At 48.5% G+C, this 23,556-nt stretch overlaps 1 protein-coding gene and 1 non-coding gene across 3 annotated transcripts in view; one reads left to right on the top strand and one right to left on the bottom strand.

Moving 5' to 3' along the window:
• NPC1 (NPC intracellular cholesterol transporter 1) overlaps positions 1-23,556 on the bottom strand; it is a 49,787-nt gene that overhangs the window by 5,433 nt on the left and 20,798 nt on the right. For both annotated transcript variants that reach the window (XM_044383199.3, XM_057313189.1), the window contains exons 5-20: positions 22,622-22,789; positions 21,785-22,034; positions 19,748-19,821; positions 18,860-19,230; positions 16,921-17,147; positions 13,837-13,937; positions 10,963-11,065; positions 8,222-8,411; positions 7,454-7,636; positions 6,389-6,503; positions 3,677-3,804; positions 3,443-3,583; positions 2,143-2,232; positions 1,544-1,731; positions 1,115-1,230; positions 321-450 (exon numbers count right to left, since the gene is read on the bottom strand). In XM_044383199.3, coding sequence (XP_044239134.2) covers positions 321-450; positions 1,115-1,230; positions 1,544-1,731; positions 2,143-2,232; positions 3,443-3,583; positions 3,677-3,804; positions 6,389-6,503; positions 7,454-7,636; positions 8,222-8,411; positions 10,963-11,065; positions 13,837-13,937; positions 16,921-17,147; positions 18,860-19,230; positions 19,748-19,821; positions 21,785-22,034; positions 22,622-22,789 — 2,575 coding nt within the window. The remainder of the gene's footprint in view (positions 1-320; positions 451-1,114; positions 1,231-1,543; positions 1,732-2,142; positions 2,233-3,442; positions 3,584-3,676; positions 3,805-6,388; positions 6,504-7,453; positions 7,637-8,221; positions 8,412-10,962; positions 11,066-13,836; positions 13,938-16,920; positions 17,148-18,859; positions 19,231-19,747; positions 19,822-21,784; positions 22,035-22,621; positions 22,790-23,556) is intronic.
• Positions 8,640-8,743, top strand: LOC113253588 (U6 spliceosomal RNA). The gene has a single exon (XR_003315479.2). It is a non-coding gene; the product is annotated as a U6 spliceosomal RNA (small nuclear RNA).

Here is a 23,556-nt window from a genome sequence, read left to right as displayed (position 1 = left end):
GCACGTGTCCCTGCTCCCCTCCTGCCCTGCTAGACGCCGGCACGGCGCTCCGCAGCCATTCACGCAGCCAGGGGGCCAGGACACAGAGCCAAGAGGGAGAGACAAACGCTCCGGGCAGGGCGAAATCAGCCGGAGATGATGAGAAGCTCTCCTTATGAGTGCCTGAGGTTCTTCTGCTCTCACGGAAGGATGGGGATAGGGTGGGGAGGGGAAGAAAGGGACCTTTCCCATACAGCGGCCGTCACCCCGGCCCTCTGCTAGCCGTCCCGGGCAACATAACCAGCAGCGGGCACGTCTCCGAGCGGCTCAGCGGCACTTACCCTTTGCCACACTTGGGGTTCGGGTTATCAGAAAGGAACATGGGCAGGAATCTCATGAAGTCTCCACCTTGAGGCCTCTGCTTGCCCTCTGGGGTCAGAGGTCGGCAGCGGATGCAGCCAGGGTCAACCACTATCACAGACACAGAAGAGGGGCCGAGGTGAGAACAATGAGGCTCTGGATTTTATTTTAAAGCATTTACAGAGCTGATAAAGAAACAAGGGGGATTCTTTCCTTGAATCTTTTTTCCTGACCCCAAAGCTTCCAACACACGTGATTTTCAGTCTAACACAGCTGACATGCCATCTTCACCTGAGGCAGGCTGTACAAATTTTCTTCCCCGAAGCAGGCTGCCTGCTTGGAGGATGACCTCAGTTGGTATTATCAGAGTCCAAGGCTTCCATGTTTTTATCGAGAGAATTCGAGGACAACCTCAACACTCCTACCAAAACTGCAGGGCAACAGGGATAACAACGGGAAGCTCCCCCGTGAGACGCTGCAGCCAGGTCCCAACCAAGAGACGCTATTAGTGGCGTCGGGAGAAGAGAACCCCGAGAACTCTGAAAACCAGAGTCCCTGACTGGGCCTGTGTTGGGCCTGCAGCCCTGCGGTGGGGGGCGGAGGGAGACGGAACCCCACGACGCCCTCCGGAAAGCACGGCTGAGGACAGCGAAGGGGACCAGGGGCGTGGGAGCGGCGCCGGCATAAACTGCGCTGCAATGCAAATGAGTTTTAAACGATAATGTCACAAGTCTCCAGAGAAAAGGGAAAGATCTGGAAGAGGAGAGGCCGGTACCTGAGGCGTTGCAGAACGAGCCCGTGCTGTTGTGGACTCTACAGCAGGAAGACTGAGGCTTGACCCAATCGAAATAATCGTCGAGCCAGGACGAGGGCGCAAAGCCTATCCGGGTGCTGGCGAGAAGGAGGGAGAAGTTACTGACTTGCTCCACAGAGCGGGGACGTCTGCAGATTCAGTCTTCTTTCCCAAAACCTAACTTCACTTCTTTTTCTAGATGTTACAGTGCTGCCCCAAGGACAGACTCCAGCACCACTTAACGGAAAACCCTTCGAGATAGGAGCCGGCCAAGGAGTCCTGTTAAAGCGTTTGCAGAGGTAAAGCTAGAGCTGGCGATTTTGAGCAACACACTTTCTACGCAAAGCTATTTTTCGCGCGAACCTCCGGCCCCCGCGGACCGTGGCCGAGGCCCCCCGCGGCGGTACTGACTAGTTGTCGAGCTGAGCCGCCGTGAAGATCTGCTGCACCAGGGAGTCGTTGTTGCAGCCCGTGCCCCCGCACACCATGTTCTGCCCGTTCAGAGAGCTGTAGTCGTGCCCCTCCTCCAGGACGAAGTACACGGGTGGGCCTGCGTGCAGGAACTTGAGGGACCTGAAATAGTCCAGCATGTAGGAGTCCTGAAAGAATGACAGAGAACGGGACAAAGTAGGCGCGCGCTGACGATGTCCAAGTGCGGTGACGACGGCCAAGGACGAAGACGGCGCTGGAACGCTGCTGGTCGAGACGGCCGCAGCCGGCTCCCTGCTCCTCACCCTCCCTGCACCCAAGGTGCTCCCCTCGCTGGCCCGCCATCAGGGGGGCACCTGACGAGGGAAGAGCTTGCTGTTCTAGTTCTCTGGCTCCCCCCTGAGAGTTCCAGATGCTGAGACGGCCCCCGCTGCCGAGCTCTGTGGTGGTTCCTGTAACCCGGGGGGAACCAGCCAGCACGTGCATTGAGAAGCAGGCATTAGCCTGGAATCACTGCATGCAAATTCTGGAAAATTTATTCATACCATTGGCTAAACAAGATAGAAGAGAAAGCAGCTTACATCGGGCATTGAAAGAGACTGATCCAATCCAATTTCCACTTTGTTCAGGACCGCAATACTGAATGACAGGACGCCCACAAATACCGCTACCTGGAACGAAGAGTCAGTTATAAGACAGTGACTGCTTCGTGTATTAGAGCTTAAGAACATAAATAAGATCTTCCCCACGTAAAAAACAGGACTTTTCTCAACTAAAAAGTTTACATGCCATGTTAAGAGTAGGGGGTAGCGGCTCAGATCAGTGTCTAGAGTCAAACGACCTGGGTTCAAATCCTGGCTCCAGGAGCTCATAAGTGACCCTGGGGAAGTCACTTAACCTCTCTCAGCTTCTATTTCCTCATCAGTAACACAGGAAAAAGAAAAGATGTAGAACATCAGACAGTTTTGTGGACTGAACGAGAAAATCTGGGGGTAATGCAGATTTCAGCATTGTACCTACTACTTAGCACGATACCCCAGATTAAGTGTTCATTAAATGTTAAGTGTTACTATTACTTTACCACTACTGGAGACTAATCCGTGTTCTTTTACAGAGAGACCGGTTATCACTGTTGGCTACATCCAGTATATCAAGTGCAAAAAGCTCTCGCACGGTTGCTGGGGACTCGGGACGGTGGGTGGTGTGGGCAGGGAGGTCTGTGGCACTATAAAGGGGCAGCGTAGAGGACGGTGTTGTGACAGGACGGTTCTGTGTATCGACCGCAGCGGTGGTTACTGCAATCCGCACGTGTGATCAAGGGACTCAGCACTCGACACACACACTGGGCCCATGTCAAGGTCTTGGTTTGGACGTTGAACTACTACTGTGTAAGACCACAGGAAGAAGCTGGGTGGGGGTACCTGGGTTCTCTCTGTACGATCTTCTCGAATTTCTATGAACCTGTAATTATTTCAAAATAAAAACTCTCTTATACTGACTGCTAAAAGCCAGCTAGAAAACTACTTTCTATACCTGTACATATTTGCTTTTGTGTTTTTGCATATATACTTAACAGTTGTCAGAATCTCCTTCCCACGCTGATTTCTTTCTTTTTTAAAGATTTTATTTATTTATTTTAGAAAGAACCATGTGCACGAGAGGGGGGCAGGGGGGAGAGGGAGAGGGACAAGCAGAATCCGCACTGAGCCCAACATGGGGCTCGATCCCATGACCTTGAGATCACGACCTGAGCTGAAATCAAGAGTCTGACATTTAACCAACTGAGCCACCCAAGCACTCCACCCAAGCTGACTTCTTAGAAGGCATGTGACAAATCTGTTTTGGGGAGAAAAGTGAGGAAAACCACAGACAAGCTCATACCACAATTGGTCGCATCCATTCCTTAAGCAGAAGTGGAGAATAACTGTTTTTGAAGAACCGAAACAAGCAGCTTTCTGAGGCCTGGACACTGGTTCCATCTTCAGGGCCTCTGACACAGCAGACGACGTCCAGGCGATTTTTCTGAGAGGACAAAGAGGAACAAAGGTCACAACCTCCTGCTGTTTTACTTGGATTCTAGACTGTAAACAGACTGTCATCCTGACAGCAACGTACCTCTTGACGCTTAATGTCTAGCCCCAAGAGGCTCACGAAGCAGGTAATCTGAAGCAGGAAGTCAATGAGGACGGCCATCCCGGCAAAGAGGGAGAAAGTGTGAACAGCTGGCATCTTCGACAACGCTCCTGCAGGGGAGAGAAGCGGCCCGTCATATCCACTTAGCACAGGGCATGCTGTGCCAGTCTCACTCACGTGGACGCGGTAGGAGCGCGAGGAGCCAGAACAGGCTGAAGCCACGAGAAGACTCACGCTTCCCACACCCCCCAGAGGAATGCCGCCGAAGTCTGGGGCTGTCGCACCAGGTCCGTGAGCCCGGTGTCTTGCAAAACGGTACCGTCCTGGAACTACTTGGGGAGTTAAACATGTAGGTCCCTGAGCTCCACCCCAGCCCACTGAATCAGAACAGTGGGGATTCCCACCCGATTCAACTGTACGTAACAGGCTCTCCAGACAAATCAATGCACATGAGACTTTCGGAACCACCAGTGCCGGTCATTTCTTCCGGTACCTTCTATGCTTTGCACTAGAAAGCAGCATTTTCTAGCTGCTGTTAGATCAACCACACTAGTCTCCCACTTCCGTTACAATCAGATGAGGGCACTCCCAGTCAGAAGTACTGGGTTAACACCCAAACCTGCAAACTGGCAGCCCATAGGCCAGATGTATCCTGTATGGTCCACTTCAGATCACTTCATGCTAGGATGAAAAAACATTTCTTAAAAAAGGTAGCCAGTATTTAACAGTGAGACCCGACACAAAAAGCTAGATTCACAGCTTCACTTAAAAAAGAGAGAAAAAAAAGAAAGAAAGAAAAAAAAAAGGACCCAGCAGCACTGGGCCAGCAACATGTAACTGCCTCTTTCAGACCTGTGCCCACCGCTCCTACCGTCCCCCCAGTCACTGCAGTCTTGAGGCACAGGGTCAGCTGCTTGTCTCATCACATTTTCTGATGAGACAAGGGAGAAGAACCTGTTTTGCACCTGCGTCCATGAAAAGGAAGCAGAAGGCCCACAGGCGTGAGAGCGCACTGCCCGGTGGAAATGAAGACCTGAGCTGGCGCGCGGCTGTTTGTAGACCCGCCTTCGACGGGCCGACAGCAGCCCTGTGTGAGGGGGCCCACGCTCGTGTTTCCGATCTGGCCTCCTGCTCAGACGCTCGGTTCTCTCGTCCTCCCGTTACCACACAGCAGACGGCGGGCAGACAGCCCTGCTAGTAAGGCTGTTTGGTGATTTCTCCATAGGCAAGAAATACGGAAGGGCTGGTTTTTGTTCCAGCTTATTCTGGCTCCTCGTAGTAAGGTGAGGTCCAAGGACCTCTGCTCGTTAACGAGGCTGCTTCCCTGGTGACTTGTGTGGATGGACGAAGAAGATTGTGCCTGTGGATTTTGCTCAGAGTGCGGTGTTGACAAGGCTCCTGGGGGGGACGTGGGAATGTCGTTTTCAAAGATCAACATTTGCCACGGGTGCCAAAAAGGGGAAGTGGCAGAGGAGTTCTAGGTTATCTGTCATCCGGGACCCCAACACCAACACTGCCATGAAACCACATGAGAAACACAAGGGCCGCCTGGGTGGCTCAGCTGGTTAAGCAGCCAACTCTTGATTTCAGCTCAGGTCATGATCTGAGTCGTGAGATTGGGCAGCGCATCAGGCTCTGCACTGGGGGTGGGGCCTGCTTGAGATGCTCTCTCCCCCTCTGCCCCTCCCCCCTCTAAAAAAAAAAAAGAAAAGAAAGAGGACACTTCCAAAATGATACCCAAGATATGCCACTAGTTTTTCTTGCGGTCTAGTCTGATACTTTCTGATTACAGAATAAAGTTTAAACAAGGAAGCAACACAAAGGGACACATTCAGATACCCAGATCCTTCTACTCTCAGGCTCAGAAAATGGTGGGATTGAATAGCTAAACTGTGGAAGGAGCCGAGATGCCCTTCAACAGACGAATGGATAAAGGAGATGTGGTCCATATACACAATGGAATATTACTCAGCCATCAGAAAGAACGATTACCCAACATTTGCAGCAACATGGACGGGACTGGAGGAGATTATATTAAGTGAAATAAGTCAAGCAGAGAAAGACAATTATCATATGGTTTCACTCATTATGGAACATAAGGAATAGCAGGGAGATCGGTAGGAGAAGGAAGGGAAGAATGAAGGGGGGGTAAACAGAAGGGGGAATGAACCATGAGAGACTATGGACTCTGGGAAACAAACTGAGGGCTTCAGAGGGGAGGAGGGTGGGGGATTGGGATAGGCCGGTGATGGGTAGTAAGGAGGGCACGTATTGCATGGAGCACTGGGTGTTATACGCAAATAATGAATCACGGAACACGACATCAAAAACTAATGACGTACTGTATGGTGACTAACATAAAAAAAAAAAAAAAGAATGGGGCATAACCACATTAAGTAAATTTATAATGATAAACTAAAAACATCAACTGTTAATATTTGTAGCTCTACGGAGTAGAGAAGGAGGGACCTTATATTGTTGGGCTTTCTTTAGTTCTGTTTTTAAAATAAATTTCTTAAGGGAATCTAAAATAAATACGCAATTTAAAAAAGTTATAAAGTGAACAGTTGTGTAACCTCCAGAACCGTTATCACTATAGATACATACATAGATTCATAGGTAGATGATAGATAATGATATATGAAAAAAAAAAAAGGAAAATGGTGGGATTGGTAGAATTCAAAGACTAATTACCTAAGAAAAACGCTACAGCCTCTGAAAAGGATGACAGGAACATACTAGGAGCCACTTCTCCTAGGACCCTGCCCAGCTGCTGATCCAGAGTTTCTCCTTGAAGACGTTCATCACGCTTAAAAAAACATAAAACAAAACATGGGCCATTAACATTTCTAAATAACAATGCCATCTCTTTGCTTCTTTGTTGCTTTGTGTCAACTCAATGGTAAAGAAAAATGATTAGGAGCTTTTACTTATTGTAGATAAACTTTGATGGTGGACCCATAACTTGTCATGATAATCCATCCAGGGTTTCACTAAACCCCTGAGCTAGGTAACAGGTGAGAAGCTCAAAGAAAGACTGGATCATCTTATCAGGAAAACACACGGATGCAGGCTGCAGGTGGCTGGACCACTGACACTCTTATGTGCCCCTGAGTCTCCAAGTAAGGCGACCAGCAGAGAAAAAATCATGACTGAGACCATTTTCTACATCAACAGGTCCTGTGCTGCCCTATCTTTTTCGTGGCATCTCTGACGAATCTTTGATTTTCCTACACTATTGGAGACTCACTTTAATAACAGTCGTATCCAAAATATTTTTCGCAAGCATGCAAGCCCTTCTTGCACACATATTTAAAACTGAATTCTCAGGGCTCCTGGGTGGCTCAGTCGGTTAAGCATCTGACTCCTGGTTTCAGCTCAGGTCATGATCTCAGGGTCCTGGGATTGAGCCCTGAGTCGGGCTCCGTGCTCAGCGCAGAGCCTGCTGGTCCCTCTCCCTCTGCTCCTTCCTGCTCTCTCTGCAATCTCTCTCTCTCTCGAATTACAAAAAAACAAAAAAAAAACAAAAAAAAACAAAAAACTTTAAAATTCAATTCTCACTTTATATCTATTCCCCACAACCAAAGAGAAGAATGAACTTCTCGGTCTCAAAATGTCCCGGACAAGTTATGGACACCAATCAGCAGCGAAGTTTCCTCAGTGTCCACACTCACGAGTACGCCGCGTGGAGCGGAAGAGCCATTAATGGAGCCCCGTGCTTGGTCAGAGGGCAAGCTCTGTGAGACTAGGAAGACACACCTGGTAGGTCTGCACCAGAATGAAGATGTTGTCCACCCCGACAGCCAGCACCAGGAAAGGGATGACTTCGATCACAATGAGGGTGAGGGGGACCCCGATGTAGCTGAAGATGCCCAGTGAGCACGCCACTGAGCTCAGCACGATGAGGATCCCGGCGACGCCGAGGGAGATTTTAGAATCCACCTGAGACGCGCGACAGAGACGAATCGTCAGACCATCATTTGTCCTAGGACTACAAGGTCCTCATTTTACCTCTTTTTGGGTGTAGCCGATTTGGAGTGAAAAGTCCTCTCCGAGTTTGAGAAAAGATGTGAAAAATGTTCTAGGTCTTCCTAGGTAATGGTGTGGTCAAATTAGGAAAAACTGGATTATGGGAAATAAATTTTAAGTTTAAAATAAACCAAAAATTTGGAACTGAAGAAAACACATGCGGGAAATAGAAAATATTACATACAATGAAAACAGGGGACTGTAAACCAGCTTTGAACATAATGAATTAGGATTAACTAAGCAGAGGCAGGGGTGCCCGGATCGCTCAGTTGGGTAAGCGTCCGACTCTCGATTTCGGCTCAGGTCATGACCTCCGGGTCATGAAATCCAGGGTCAGGCTCCTGCTGGGCGTGGGGCCTGCTTAGGATTTTCTCTTTCTCTTTCTCTCTCCCTCTGCCCCTCCTCCCTCTCCCTTTCTTAAAAAAAAAATAGAGGCAAAAATATGACATCGTGCTGTGCATGGTCATTTTTCTCCAACATACAACACACACCACTTACTAGAAATCTGCTACAGCTTTTGATGTGGCCCAAGGCTATGGAAATGTACAGAAACATGACAGCATAGCTGATGAGAACAGTGAAGACATCACCGTTACTTTCACGATTCAGTTCATCCTCAATACTTCGCTCGGTAGTGAAAGAAATGGTCAGATTAGGATTCTCGTAGTTTTTCACAAAATTAATAAACCTAAAAGAGTGAACAAATTTTATGTTTTTAGTTAAAACTTAGTGACTGCTAAGTGAGAAACTTCTTCCCGACCTCTAGGACACAAAAGCCACGCTTACTTAACCTGTACCCTAATATTAGGATTTTTGACAGGGGAGACCAGAAGGTGAGACACCCCCAGATCAAAGTTCCAGACATGCTGAAGTTCCATCACTTGAAACAAGTTTAGAACAAGTTTAAAAGTTGGTGGTGGCTTTGGCAGCACATATACCAAAATTGGAATGATACAGAGAAGATTAGCATGGCCCCTGTGTAAAGACGACATGCAAATTCATGAAGCATCCCATTAAAAAAAAAGTTGGTTGATGGTCTCATTTCTTTTTTTACTAAAAAGGATTTCTAAACGAAGCTATTATAATAAAGATATATGCTCATGAAACAAACTTTTAAAAGCTGATTTACAAATTCGATACAATCCCTATCAGAATCCCAGCTGACTTCTTCCTAGAAAGATACGCTGATTCTAAAATTCACATTTGGAATTGAAAGGGGCCCAGAAGAGCCAAACCCTTCTTTTTCAAGAACAGAGGAGGAGGACACACACGTCTCGATTCCACACTTTCTACAAAATGACAGTGATCAAGCCAGTGTGGTACGAGCACAAGGACAGGCAGAAAGAAAGAAACCACGTATCTGCGGTCACCTAATTTTCAACAAGGTGACAAGACTATCCAGTGAAACAGAGTCATCTTCTCAACGAATGGCCTGGGATCATGTGGATAGCACATTACGTAAAAAAATGAACTCAAGTGGATCAAAGACCTACATGTGAGAGCTAAAACCCTCTGAAGGAGACACAGGCATAAATCGCCATGTCCTTGGATTAGGCATAGCTCCTCAGACATGACACCAAAAGTCTGAGCAATAAAAGAAAAAACTTAGAAAACCTGGACTTCAAAACTAAAAACTTGGCCCTCACCAGACACCAGCAAGAAAACAAAGAAAATGGTAGCAAATACCTGGAAATCATATAGCTGATAGCAGACTTGTAGAATATATAAGAATTCTTATAATTAATCATAAAAATACAAATAATCCAGTTAAAAATGGGCAAAGGATAAGAACAGACATTCCTCCAAAGGAAGTTATACAGATGGCCAGTAAAGCACAAAAAAAGCTTGAAATCAGTAGCCATCAGGGAAATGCAAAGCAAAACCACAATGAGATACCACCCCACACCCACTAGGACGGCCAGAACCAAAAGGTCACATAACAAGTGTTCATGGGGGCGCCTGGGTGGCTCAGTCATTAAGCATCTGCCTTCGGCTCAGGTCATGATCCCAGGGTCCTGGGATCGAGACCCGCATCAGGCTCCCTCCTCGGCGGGAAGCCTGCTTCTCCCTCTCCCACTCCCCCTGCTTGTGTTCCCTCTCTCACTGTCTCTGCCAAATAAATAAAATCTTAAAAAAACAAAAAAAACAAGTGTTTACGAGGATGTGGAGAAATAGGGCCCCTCGTACAGGCTGGTGGGAAGAGAAAATGGTGCAGCCACCATCTAAAACAATCTGGAAGTTCTTCTAAGTGTTACATATGTCCCAGCAATTCTATTCTTAGGTATATATCCAAGAGAAATGAAAACATATTAAGTTCACACAAAAACTTGTATATGAATGTCTACGGTGGCATTTTCCATCATGGCCAAAAGGTAGGAACCACTCAAATGTGCATCAACTGACAGCTGGATAAAAACGTGGCACATCCACAGGATGAAGCATTACGCAGCCGTAAAAAAGGAATGAGGGCCCGACACGTGCTGTAACTTGGACGGACCTTGGAAACACGCGAAGTGAAGGGAGCCAGACCCAGAAGTCCACGTATATGCCTCCATTCATGTAAACGTCCAGAGTACAATAACGTACGGAGACAGGAAGCAGACCAATGGTTGCACGGGGCTGGGAGGTGGGAGGATGAGGACGGGAGGTGATAGCTAAAGGAGATGGCGTTTCTTTTTGAGAGTAAAAGAGAAAAAAAAGTTCTCAAATTCACTGTGGTGACAGTTGCATATCCGTGAATACACTGGATCACACACTTTAATTGGGTGAAATGTATGGTATGGGACTTGTATTCCAACAAAGCTGTTAGGGGGAAAAAAAAAAAGCACTGAAAGCTATAAAGAGTTAACGATTTCCCGGGTCCCACGCTTGAGATGTTTTCTAGGGATGGGCAGCATGGATAGCATGTATTTCCCTAGCCACGCTGACTGCAGCTTTTACGTCCTACATCTGGAACCATCTATTCACCTCTCTTTAGTCCCTCACTAATGTGCATCCAGCTTGTTCCTGGTGGCTTCCTGGGAGAGACGTGTGCGTGGAACATTTCGCACGGAGACTTCTGCATCCCTGTGCAGGGACATCTACTCACACAATGTTTACAGATCTTTTTCTTAGCATCATTAGTACCAAGCAGGAAAAAAAAAATGGCTCACATCTGCCGTTGGTTAATTTAGCTGAATGCGGTTTCAGTGCATTCTGTTCGTGCCCAGTTTCCCCCAGAACGAAGAGAGCAAACTCACTCTTTCTCCCAGGCCTGGGCCCTCTGGAGCTTCTCTGTATCATTGTAGTAATTATTGACGGGAAAGGTAATCACAAGGGCTGTGGCATTATTGTAGTTTTGATCTAGAAAGGAAAAAATGTGACACCAAGAAGATAAGAATCAGGCAGAAAATTAGACGAACACGAGGGAACATCACGAGACTGTGAGGTGACTGATTTTTCACGGGGGCTGTAGACTGCGCTCTGGGAACAAAACCCAGGAGTTCACTGGCATAGTCTCTGCAGCTCAGTTAATATGAATAAAAAGGGTGCTCTGTCTGACGGGGGCGGTTTCATTCAGGATGAGTAACAACTTTTTTTTTTTTTAAACTACATAGCATGTGCGTGGTAAAAATTTCAAGCAGAAAGGTGATCTGTGCAGTCTCTCCTTCCCCAGTCCTTGTTCTACGCTCTTAGTTCTCCTCCCCCCCATCTGAAACATTTCCAGAGACACTCCATGCATGCTCAAGCAAACATATATGTTTTTGTCCTTTTTTTTTGTAAAATATATACATATATATATATATATATTTTTTTTTATTTTAAGATTTTATTCATTTATTTGTGAGAGAGAGTGAGTGAGAGCTCACAAGCAGGGGGGAGAGGGAGAGGAAGAAGCAGGCTCTCTGCTGAGCAAGGAGCCCGATGCGGGGCTCAATCCCAGGACCCTGTTCTGCACATTTTTTAATTTGTATCTTGGAGATGGCTCCATTTTAGCACATAAAGAGCTTCTTTATTTTTTCTGCTATATCATATTTTCTAGTATAATTTAACCAACCTCCAGTTGATGGACATTTTTGCAATTTTTATAATTATAAATAAAAGTACTACAAAGAATAACCTGATAAATACTTTTCATGTGTAAAGTACATATTCGGAGAATCAATTCGTACAAGTACAAGCACTGAATCAACCGTGCAACTGTAATTTTGATAAATTCCCCCAAACTGCCCTTCAAAGAGGCTATCCTCTTTTTCATTTCTTTATTCAACAAGACACATTACTGAGACGCTGCTTCGCGCCAGGCATTATTTTTGGTGCTCTGGATATGTATCAGTGAACAGGAGAGAGGAAAATCCCTCCTTCCTGGAGCTTACATTCTAGGACCCATTTACACTCCCACTAACAATGGGGTCCCCACCACACTCGCCCACAGAGGGTTTATCAAACTCTTAGGTCTTGCCCGTGTTAGGTAGAAAGATTGAAGTGAGGTGCACTTCACTATCTAGGAGTGAGACTGGGCATTTTCCCCATATAATGAACAGCCCTGTGTATTTGTTCTTTTGTTAACGTTCACATGGCTTTACCCACTTTTCTTCTGGGTTGCTAACCTTTTTTTTTCACAAGAGCCCTTTATATATTAAGGACACGCTGTCCATTATGTATACTGTTTTTCTTCCCCCTCTGGTTTAGTTGCCTTTTTAATTTTCTTAACTTTAGGATGCTTGTTTTCCACATAGGAATTTTAAATTTTTATGTAGTCAAATTCATCAATGTTTCCTTCTGTGGCTTCTGGGTTTTGTGTCTTGCTTAGAAACGCCCTCTCCATTTTAAAACTATTTAAAAAAAATTCTTCCGGTATTTTCTTCTAGATCTTTAATAGCTTCACTTCTTACATCTGTTTTTGACACATCTGGAGTTTATATGGATGGAAGGAATAAGGCAGAGATCAAATTTAATTTTGATGGCTGTGGTTCGCCAGTTGGTGACGCCATATTTTCTCCACCAATTAAAGGTGGCATTTTATGAGGAAGAGTAAAATTTAAATATAGATAGGACTTCTCCCTCCCACTGGGTGAGGAGAACAACATCTAATTGGCCTCTTCCTTAGGCTGGAGAAAAACCTGTTGAGCTGCTTATAATTAGGCTTCAGATGCCAGAAGTGTCACCTGAATCATGACCCCATCATACCTGGTGCAGTCTATTCCAGAACCAACCAGCAAAGAGCAAACCCGCTGCTCCTCCCCCTACAGAAGTGTCTCAATTCTTAACTGACTGGTTTACGAAGAAAACATAGAACTTTGTTTCTTTTTCCCCGTATCTCACATATTATCTCTCTCCTATTATAGATATTCTTTTTTTTCTTAAGATTTTATTTATTTGACAGAGAGAGAGAGAGCACAAGCAGGGTTGAGTGGTAGGCAGAGGGAGAGGGAGAAGTAGACTCTCCACTGAGCAGGGAGCCCAATGCGGGGCTCGATCCCAGGACCCTGGGATCATGACCTGAGCTGAAGGCAGATGCTTCACTGACTGAGCCATCCAGGCGGCCCACAGATGTTCTTTTTTTTTTTAAGATTTTATTTATTTATTCGACAGAGATAGAGACAGCCAGCGAGAGAGGGAACACAAGCAGGGGGAGTGGGAGAGGAAGAAGCAGGCTCATAGCGGAGGAGCCTGATGTGGGGCTCGATCCCACAACGCCGGGATCACATCCCACAACGCCGGGATCACGCCCTGAGCCGAAGGCAGACGCTTAACCGCTGTGCCACCCAGGCGCCCCGGCCCACAGATGTTCTTAACTGAGGTCCACGGACTCCCTAAGGGTTCCCTGAACTCCTTAAAACTGAACAATGAATTATGTGGAGGTGCACAATTGCAATACTCCAGCGAAAAGCCCTTCGCTTTTGACAGCCTCCCAAAGTGTGAGCTTAAGAAGGCTAACACCACCGACTTCTTTTAAACCCAAATGAAAACCCAAAGCCAAAGCCCAAAGCAAGCCTACGCTTGGGATTTAAGAGACAGGAAACTAATAAGACTGCTCAATTTATGAAATCTTCATGACTACCACTTGACTCTTAGTGACAGAACCGAGACTACTTTATCTAATAGAAAAAGTAGAAGCTTCTCTTACTTACCATCATAGCCTCCTAACACAAGCCACGGGAACACGGGCCCACCAAACGTACCCAGGCAAGGATCATGGAGCAAACTGGTATCATTCAGAGAGGCAGGAGCCCTGCGAAGAAGTTTAGAAACACCTCCCAGTTAGAACAAGCCTCAAGACGTCACAGACACCTAAACATTTACACGACAAACAGTTCAAGATGCCGACGATATCCTAGATATCCTAGGTACGATGTGGGCCCTGTGGCGCCTTAGGGGAGTAATGCGGTCAGCACTCGCCTTTGGGAGGCCAGAATCACCGAGCGAGAGGCAGCACACCCAGCGCGTGCGGTCGGCATCGCACAGCGCATGTCACACGCGGGAACGGAGCCCCCGCGGTGCTTGGAGCAGAGGAGGGAGCAGCCAACACACAGAGAAGACTGCCACCGAAACGAGGAGGCTGTCCAGCAGCAGGTCTCAAGGGCTGGGGAGAGTTCACCGAGGAGTGGGGCGGTAGTTGAGGGTGCTCCTACGACCACAACGTGGGAAGAGAAGAGCGAGAACAGGGACGCGAGAGAAGAGAGCAACAAGATGGCCGCGTGAGGAGCCACAGAAGTCCTGGCTAGAACATGGGGCGCCCACAGAGGGGAGGACTTCTGAGAGAAGGGCCGGGGCTGGAAAGGGTGAGGGACAGACAATGGAAAAAAGCATTAAGTGCCCTGCTGTGTGGTTTGGATTATTACCCTGCAGGCCCTGGGGAACAATGAGAGACCTGGGGAAAAAGGATGTCGTGAGCTGTTTTAGAAAGATAACTCAGGTGGTAAAATGGAAGATGGTCTAGAAGTGGAAAGGAAAGGGGCAGAAAAGCCTGCAGACCCGTCAGGTTCATGCAAGGGTCGAGGCAATGGTGGTGCCGTGAAGACAGCCAGTGGAGGGACCAGCCATCCGGGACACATCCTAAGCCAGACCTCTGCTGGGCACTCAGGAAGGTTCTCACAGATAACCTGAAGCTTGGCCCATCAGAGCCCGTGGCTGATGGGCTCAGACTGGGGGTCAGGCCACCCGCTTGGGGCAAACAGGCTGCAGGGATGCAGCCAGAAGCTGAGTCCCATCCGCCCACACATGGGACCCTGCCACCACATCATGGACTTGAGAGCTCATCCTGAGGTTAAAATCCACAAGAATTACATGAGGGAGGTAAGGATGAGGAAGGAAGCGGAGATACAGCCTTGAGTTTGAGTAACTGGTAGATGTTGGCGCCATCACACGATACAGGGGGTACGGGGGAGGAAGGAGATCCGCGCTCAGTTCTGGGTGCGCCGGGTTTGCCATTCCTGCAGGACCCCCGGGGGAAAAGCCCACGAGAAGTTGGGGAGGGAGGTGAGAGCCGGAGACACAGAAGAGCAAACAAAGATCTGCGGGTGGGAGTGAAGTCGCCCACAGCAGCGCTTCTGCACTGATGTGACCTGCACCCCCCCTTGGATAAAACACTAGTCTCCTGCATCTCCTGCCAAAACTTTGTTGACTTCCATTTTGTAAGACAGGAAGTAAACAGCTTTCTCCTTTAAATATCAACATTGAAGAGTATTAATTTTTTTTCCATTTTCAAATTGCCCATGGCTGCCCTGGACCATCTATCCTGTGGAGAAGGCTGGTTTAGCATATATGGGCACGCACTTACTGTTTTATGGGGAGAGCTCACATTTTCAGAGGTGACCTCCTTGAAACAGAGCAAACACAGCCCAACCACCTCAAGATCACATCCCAGTAACAAAAACAGAACTGAGCTTACGGCCTCCAGACCAGATGTCAGGACGGCTGGCTCCAGAGATGCGGTTAGTTGACAGCACACTCAAAATGACAAGGAACAGGGGCACCTGGGTGGCTCGGTCGGTTGGGCATCTGACTCTTGGTTTCAGCTCAGGTCATGATCTCATGGGTTGTGGGATCGAGACCCGTGTCCAGCTCCGTGCTCAGTGGGGAGTCTGCTCGAAAGAATCTCTCCCTCTGTGCCTCCCCTGACTCGCATATACACTCTGGCCCTCTCTAAAATAAACAAATTTTTAAAAAAAGTGACAAAGAATAATTTCTCTGTTCCCAAGGTGACACAACAGCCATGGTGGCTGTGTGACTGGCTGAACGACTGTCTTCAGGCCACGTCAGGGCATTCAGGGACAGCAGGCTGCTCTGCCGGCTACAGGCACAGGCCTAAACAGCACCTCACAGGTCACCAAGCACCGTGACTAATGCCAATGAAAACTGCAGCCTGCCCAGCTAGACGGGCCTCCGATGGGAAGGAGCTTCGGTGCCCTCCAGTCAACGGTACAGCAACCTACTACCCTCACTTCTCAAGCAGACACTGCACATTTTGAGAGAGAGAGAGTACACACACACGTGCATGAGAGGGGCAGAGGGGGAGGCAGAGGGCAAGGAAGACAATCTCCAGCAGACTCCACACTGAACGTGGAGCCTGACGTGGGGCTCGATCCCACAACCCCGAGATCATGATCTGAGCTGAAACCAAGAGTCAGATGCTTAACTGACTGAGCCACCCAGGTGCCCCAACGTTGTAAAAACAATTTGATATCATGGTGTAAATTCGTATTTCAAAGACAAGAAAAAGCACTATAGGCTTCTGTTTTTGTACTAGGACACCACTGGTGGTGTGGCAGGTGCAACTGTGTGCTATCTTTCTAGGCACGAGTTTACGGCTGAGTAGTACCTGCCCCTCCTTGATTATACACTAGGAACACTCCCACCCCAGGACCTTTGTACCTGCGGCCTGTGGACCTGGAACACTTTTCCCTCCAATATTCACAGGCTCCTTCCTCTCTTCTCCGTGTGAGCAGGTGACCACGCCACCTCAAGCAGCACACCACCCCACTGCACTCATCTCCTTGCCTGGCTTCACTTCCCCAGAGCTCTCATCTCTACCTGGCGTCCGGGCACACTTCTATCTATTCAGTGTTGGTCTCCCTCCATTAGAACGTGAGCTTCGCAGAGCAGAATCATGCTGTGTGCTCACTGCTAGGTCTCCGGCACCAACAACAGCGTGTGGTGAGAGCAGCGCTCCCAGGCTGGTGGGATGAATGAATGGGCCGTCTCCCGCCACGTACCGTACACAGTATAGCAAGTGCGTGTGGTAATCCGCGTACACAAAGAAGTCATCGCCGATTTCGTGGTCCAGCACGGAATGGCTGTTCTGGAAGTAATTTAACACGCTCAAGATGGTGCAGTTCTTGTTATAGGGTGAGAGGGGGGCCACGCAGATGTCTTGAAGTGTCACGGTCTCGTTGTTATAAAATGCAGTGATGTTTTCAATGGCGGTCTGTAAGTCAAGAACCTGAAAGAAGATTTTAAAAATAAATCCAGAAACATCAGATTTCTCTCAGGTTGTGACTAATGCCCTGACAGGTCAGAAGATAAAAAGTATTTGGGGAAAATGCTTCTTCACACAAGGGAGAAGACTAAGACGTGCTGTGGTAACATATCTGATGGCACCAGGGGCCCCCTCTTAGAGACAGCCAGCTGGGAGAGGGACCCTGCTGAGAGGCGTCCTGAGAGGCGGGAGGGGACACCGTCACCAGGACAGACCTCCGTACAGGTTACATGAATAGCTCCCCTTCCACTCCTGAGTGGTGAGCCACAGGGCCACAGAGGGAAGAGGGGGCAATGTGCCTGGTCCTCCCGACACACCCTCTTATCAACAAAATGCCCCCTCCTGCCTTGCTCTGTGCTACCATTGTTTACGTATATTTTCTTCCTTTTTTTCTCCTTTAAAGAGATCTCCCTTTGTTTTTGTTTTTTAAGATTTTATTTATTTATTTGACAGAGAGAGAGTACAAACAGGGGGAGTAGCAGGCAGAGTGAGAGGGAGAAGCAGACTCCCCGCTGAGCAGAGAGCCTGATGTGGGGCTCGATCCCAGGACCAGGACCCGAGCCGAAGGCAGACGCTTAACCGACTGAGCCACCCAGGTGCCCCATATTCCCGTATTTTCTAATAGAGAATATGTTTCTGGAGATAAACAAACTACTTTGTTCATCTTTTGCAACAAGCTGGAAAAAACCAACAGTCACTGGGTGGAGAAAAGATTCTGTTTAAGTCTTGAGACCATTCTGATGTTTTTCAAGATACTTTCTGTAGGCAAGAGCCATATTTAAAGGAAAAAAAATCACGTGATCGTGCAACTGTTCATTAAAAAATATCAGTGGGGTGCCATTTATTCGTAAGTAGAGTTCTCCAGGGCAAGTGTGACAAGGGAAAATGGGAGGGTTTAAATCCCTCTCTAAGAGAACAGGACGGATCTCATTCCAAATGCAGGCTGGGATAAAGAAAGGGGGGGGGGTAATCAGAAGGGGGAATGAAACATGAGAGACTATGGACTATGAGAAACAAACTGAGGACTTCAGAGGGGAGGGGGGTGGGGGAATGGGATAGACCGGTGATGGGTAGTAAGGAGGGCACGTATTGCATGGTGCACTGGGTGTTATACACAACTAATGAATCATCGAGCCTTACATCGGAAACCGGGGATGTACTGTATGGTGACTAACATAATATAATAAAAAATCATTTAAAAAAAAACAAAAAAAAAAAAACAAATGCAGACTGGGGCCCACATTCAGGCAATGATAAATTCATTCCTGCAGGGAGGGTCAGCAGTAGCTCCTTCCTTGGCCCCCAGCACAGCGTGAGAGGCCTCATTCCTTGGGGTCCTGGCACACTACTTTTCAATCATCAAGGGAAAAATTAAAGCAAATTATAAAATACATTCTGCTTCAATAGAGAAATGCTCATCTCAACGTCAAGAAAGAAGCCAGCCCCGCTGTATGAAGTAAATACACAAGCAGTCAATCTTTCACCAAGTTCAACATCCAGCATTCACTTTCTTGAAAAGCAAACGAAAAGCACCTTTCCTTTTTCACTGTTGAGATTTTCGAGCTCTCCCACTACGTTCAGCCCCAACCCCATGTCAGATAGAACTGGTCCACGTGTAAATGCCAGTTAACACACCCCCGGGTTCCCGGGGCTGATTTCTGCGAAGAGCACGTTACCTGGTGCAAGATCCCTATGTCGAGCGGGGGTCCGAAGGGCACGTCGGATCCCGAGGGGTACGGCTGGTAAGTGTGCACGCTGGTGTTGGGGGCCTGGATGATGAGCTGTTCCGTGCGGAAGAAGGGCCCAAAGTGCGTGTCAAAGTACTCTTTCTCCAGGCGCGCCCGGCTGCCGGGGGCTGACCACAGGTCCACTGGGTTGGTCGTGACCCGGACAAACACCAGGCCCGAAGAACAGGCGGCAATGAAGGCCAGGGAGAAGAAGATTATGCAGCCCGGGTTCCGGACGCAGAAAGAGCCCCACTGGGAGAAGAGCCGCCTCAGATAGCCCTCGAAGGCCGCACCAAGTGCGTCGCAGCAGGACGCCTCCCCTGGAAGAGCGGGAGAGGGAGGAAGGGTGGAGGTTAAGAGCCAAGCCATTCCTGAAAGGCGGAACAGGGAAAGTGTCAGCTACTGCCTCGTGGGGCGGGAACTGTGCCCCCACCGGGGGTGGCAGAGATCCTGCACTGCTCCCCCCACCCCCTCAGCAGCTATCTGCTCAGGACGCCACCGTCCTTGCCTGCCCACCGTGACAGCCATCCCCACCCGACAGGGGAACGATGCTCGCACGGGAGCAGAGTGCTCTGAGCACTCCGTCCAGAGCAGTTCGCGTCCAGCTTTGCGGCTGCACCTGCTCTCCGCCGACCCCGCCAGCCCCTCCACAGCTCTTACCCCGGTGCCTAACTAGCCTACGATGATCATCCAGAGGCAAGGACCGGTCCGTCTGGATCACAGCCGTGTCCTTGACGTGAGCAGAGCGCCTAGCCCTGAATGGTGCATGACCGCTTGCTGAGGAAACCAACACCCGAGCCCACAAAAGCCTAGCCGTGTAAGTACAGATGTGCCCACCTTTGTCACTGGCATTTACAGAGAAAGCGATGTTGCTATCAATCGGGGTGTACTCGGAGACAAAATAGCGTTTTCTGAAAAACAGAAGCATGTAAGCAGTATTAGCGGACCTTTGACATAATGAAGCTGTTTTTCTGACAGTCCTGTAACCCCATTTAAAGCTCACTTCCTCATTCTGTTTTCTTCCTCCTGAACTGCTGTCTTTTCCCCCCAGGTTCCTTTGCTCTAAGTTCTGCTCACTAGTCTCAGGAGAAAATTCAAAAAGGTATTTTTCTTTAGGATTTATTTGAGAGACAGAGTGCAAGAGAGCGAACGAGCACAGAGTTGGGCGGGTGGGGGGGAGGCAGAGGGAGAGAGAAGCTTTAGCAGACTGCACACTGAGGGGTGGAGACCCATGCGGGGCTCGATCTCATGACCCTGAGATCACGACCTGAGCTGAAACCAAGAGTCAGATGCTAAACCGACTGCGCCACCCGGGCGCCCCTAAGAAGGTATTTAAGAAACAGATTAATAAAGGATAGTTTCACCTTGTAGCCTTCATTTAGGTTTAAGGCTTTGGGTCCTGTAAAAGCTGCGGACGCTACGCTGCAGCAGCAAAGCACAGACCCAGCGTCTAGAGCAGTGTTCTAAACACTGGTCTCCAACACAAGGAACCAGGGCTCCTTGCAGAAGAGGCGGACTCCAGGGCTGGGGCAGGGAGAATACGAGATGAGGCTGGAACATCTTGTGAGTCCAGAAAATAAGAACAGGCTTAACAAAGGTGGGCGCATGTTGAAAACAAAACACAGGAGTCAACCAGAAGGTGCTCTCGGTGGTCAAGACTGGAAAAATCTGAGCGACAAAACAAATGGCAGTTGGACAGAGCCCATAAAATTAAAAAAAAAAAAAAAAGTCCATAATGTCAGTGTAATTCAATCAATAATTAAGTAGAGCAGAAAGGACAACTGTCTATGCAGAGTTAAGTCCAATTAGTAATGGGAGAAGAAATATAAAACCACCAAATCACTGTCCAGCAAAGGCCACACGAGTAACTGTGGCAGACAAGAGCCGCCAGTGGATGTTGATCAGTGGACAGTTTCAGGACAAACAAGGTATTAGCACAGTTTTGACCTCTCTCCCTTAAGCTACTGATCAACTCCAAAGGGAGAAGCAGCCACTCTACAGGAGAGAAACCCAGCAGACGCCCAGTGAAGAGACATATCGAGATCGTGTAGCACCGAAACGAGATGCTGAGAAAGACACATCGCTTCTATGACATTCTTGTTGCAAACACGTAACCTCAATCTGATCACGAGAGAGAAGATCAGATAAAGCCTGACTGAGGGACATTCTGCAACAAAATAACTGCCCAGCACTCACCAAAAATGTCAAGGCCGTAAAAAATTCCAGAAACTGTCACAGACTGGGGCAGAGTAGTGAGCAAAAAGTGAATGTGGAGTGGGGTCCTAAACAGAACAGGGCGGCAGAGGAAAAACCGGTGCTATTTGAACGAAGCGTGTGGTTTAGCTAATACTTGCACACCAACACCACTTCTGTGGTTCTGATCATTACATACTGTGGGTGACGGAAGTCCTAACATTGGCGAAGCTGCGTAAAGGATACACGTATACATATATACTCTACTATTTTTGCACCTTCCTGGTAAGTCTAACATTTTTCAAAACAAAAACGTAAAGAAAATGTACTTCCTGATCAAGATGCAAATATAAAAGGACTGTAGACAATACTGCATTTAATTAGTTTTGAATCAGACTCAGCTCCTAACACTTTCTGCTGAAGAGTCGGTGGGTAGCGCACAGTGCTTTAAAAATCACTCATTGTTTGGAATAAATCAATGAAACCAACTTCAAAGGTTTAAATGTCTAACCAGGCCTCCGACTATTCACTAATTAACTATAGGACATAAGCAATCACGGAGTGTGTTCACGTGATACTTGTTTCTCCGTTTAATCAATCAAGGACGGCCAGGCAAAAGCTGGAAGTGCCACTTGGATCAGCTTGCTCTCCTCGCCCTGGGGAACACACAAAACTGCTCACCTGTAGCACCACACGGCAAAAAAGGCTCCAAAAAACACCAGCAAGAACGCCATGTAGGTGGTCCACATGATGACGTACATGGCGTCCAGGCCCAAGATTCTCCAGGGAGCCGGAGGCGGCGGCGGCTGGGGCTTGGGGCCACACACGGCCGAGCAGTCCTGGCAGCTGCACGGCCCCGTGACCTCGTCCACAGACTCGTCACAGCCCTTGGTGGCATTGTTCATGGGCTCCATCCCATGGGCCGGAACATCTGCAGGGAGGATGGGCTTGAATGAATCTCAGTAGAACAAACGACAAAGTTTGCGCTCGCTGACATTGAAACCCAGTGACAAAGCACACGGACGACACACGGGCCGCCACTGGAAGAGCAAAAAGGACCGGAGGCTTCCGTCTGATCACATGACGTTCTGCTGCCTCGTCCTGTAAAAGTCTTGAGTTCCTTCCAATAACTTCGGGCACAAGGTCTGTCCCTGAGATCGAAGTACCCCACACTCCGTGGTAAACCTCCATCGAGAAGTGCGTCTAACAGGATTGCAGAGCTCTTTAAAAGGCCTTTGTAATAATGCTTTGGTCTTTTTTTTTTTTTAAACTACAAAACAAAAACCCAGGCTCATTCTTTCAATTGGGCAGCAACACCTGCAGGCAATTCCTTCCCCTTCGTGCTCACCCACCGCCAGCCCCTAAATTAATCACAGGCAGGGAGAGAATGTTCTAGTTACCTCTCTGGCGGGAGGGAAAGCCCAGGAACTAGTTATCTGAATTTGTCTATCTTCCTGTTGCAGATCAAGGTTCCTGGGCTCTAAAGCCACATCATAAATGCCCAACTTGACTGTCTACCTGAGAAAATGGGTGTGATGGTGAAAGGCGCCTGGCCGTTGTCCTTGTTGAACATGTACTCGATCCAGTTGGTGGCGTTGCAGGCTTCCGCGTCCTTCCCACACAGGAGCCCCAGGGCTTTGTCATTACTCGAGGGGGCCTCCACGTCCCGGCAGGCGTTGTACATGGCTGGCAGAGGAAGGAGGGAAAAGGGCTGAAACGCCGAGTTGCTTTAGTCACCGGGGGAGAGCTCACAGAAGAGCTCTGCGAGGCGCCCCGAAGCCAATGGTGGGGGGGGGGGGCGGACAGTAAACACTCGGGGCAGGAGTGGAGCTGACCCCCGACACAGACTCATCACCCTGCCACTATTATGCTGGGCTGGAGTCCAAGCAACTCAAACATAAAAACACACAGGAAAGGCTTTACATCATCGCCCGCAGCTCAGAGAAGTCTTATCCCCACTGCAGAGAGCCCCGCACTAAGGCCGAGGAAGGGGAAGGAAGAACCTCAGTGTCTCTTCAGGCAGTGAAGCTCGTTCCACAAATCTGGGGCAGCAAAGTGTAGGCTGAAGAGTTTGGAACTTACAGGAGGAAACTGGTGTTAGGGCAGAGGTCACGTGTGAAATGACTACATTTTAGTACACATAAAGACAACACACAAAATAAGGACGATGTCAATGACCTTTGGCACGTGAAAAAGTAGTAGTAATGGGTCCTGGATTAACCTTCACTGCCCAGCCCTTGCTGTCGAGGCCGCCAGTGGCATTGCAGAAAGGGCCCGTCGGGTGACCCACCTCCAAATATCCACAAGCCCCAACTGACCAATGGGCTACTCACAACCAGGCACAGTCACCAAGGAGAATGCCATACTCGCCATTCCTCCTCACCTGCCATTCCTCCTCACCTTCCGCCTTTAAAAACAGCCCACCCACCGCCTCAGGGCAGGTGCAGACAGCC

This window comes from Ursus arctos, unplaced genomic scaffold (genome assembly GCF_023065955.2).
Source record: "Ursus arctos isolate Adak ecotype North America unplaced genomic scaffold, UrsArc2.0 scaffold_17, whole genome shotgun sequence".
NCBI lineage: Eukaryota > Metazoa > Chordata > Mammalia > Carnivora > Ursidae > Ursus > Ursus arctos.
This window is presented reverse-complemented; position numbering and strand designations above follow the sequence as displayed.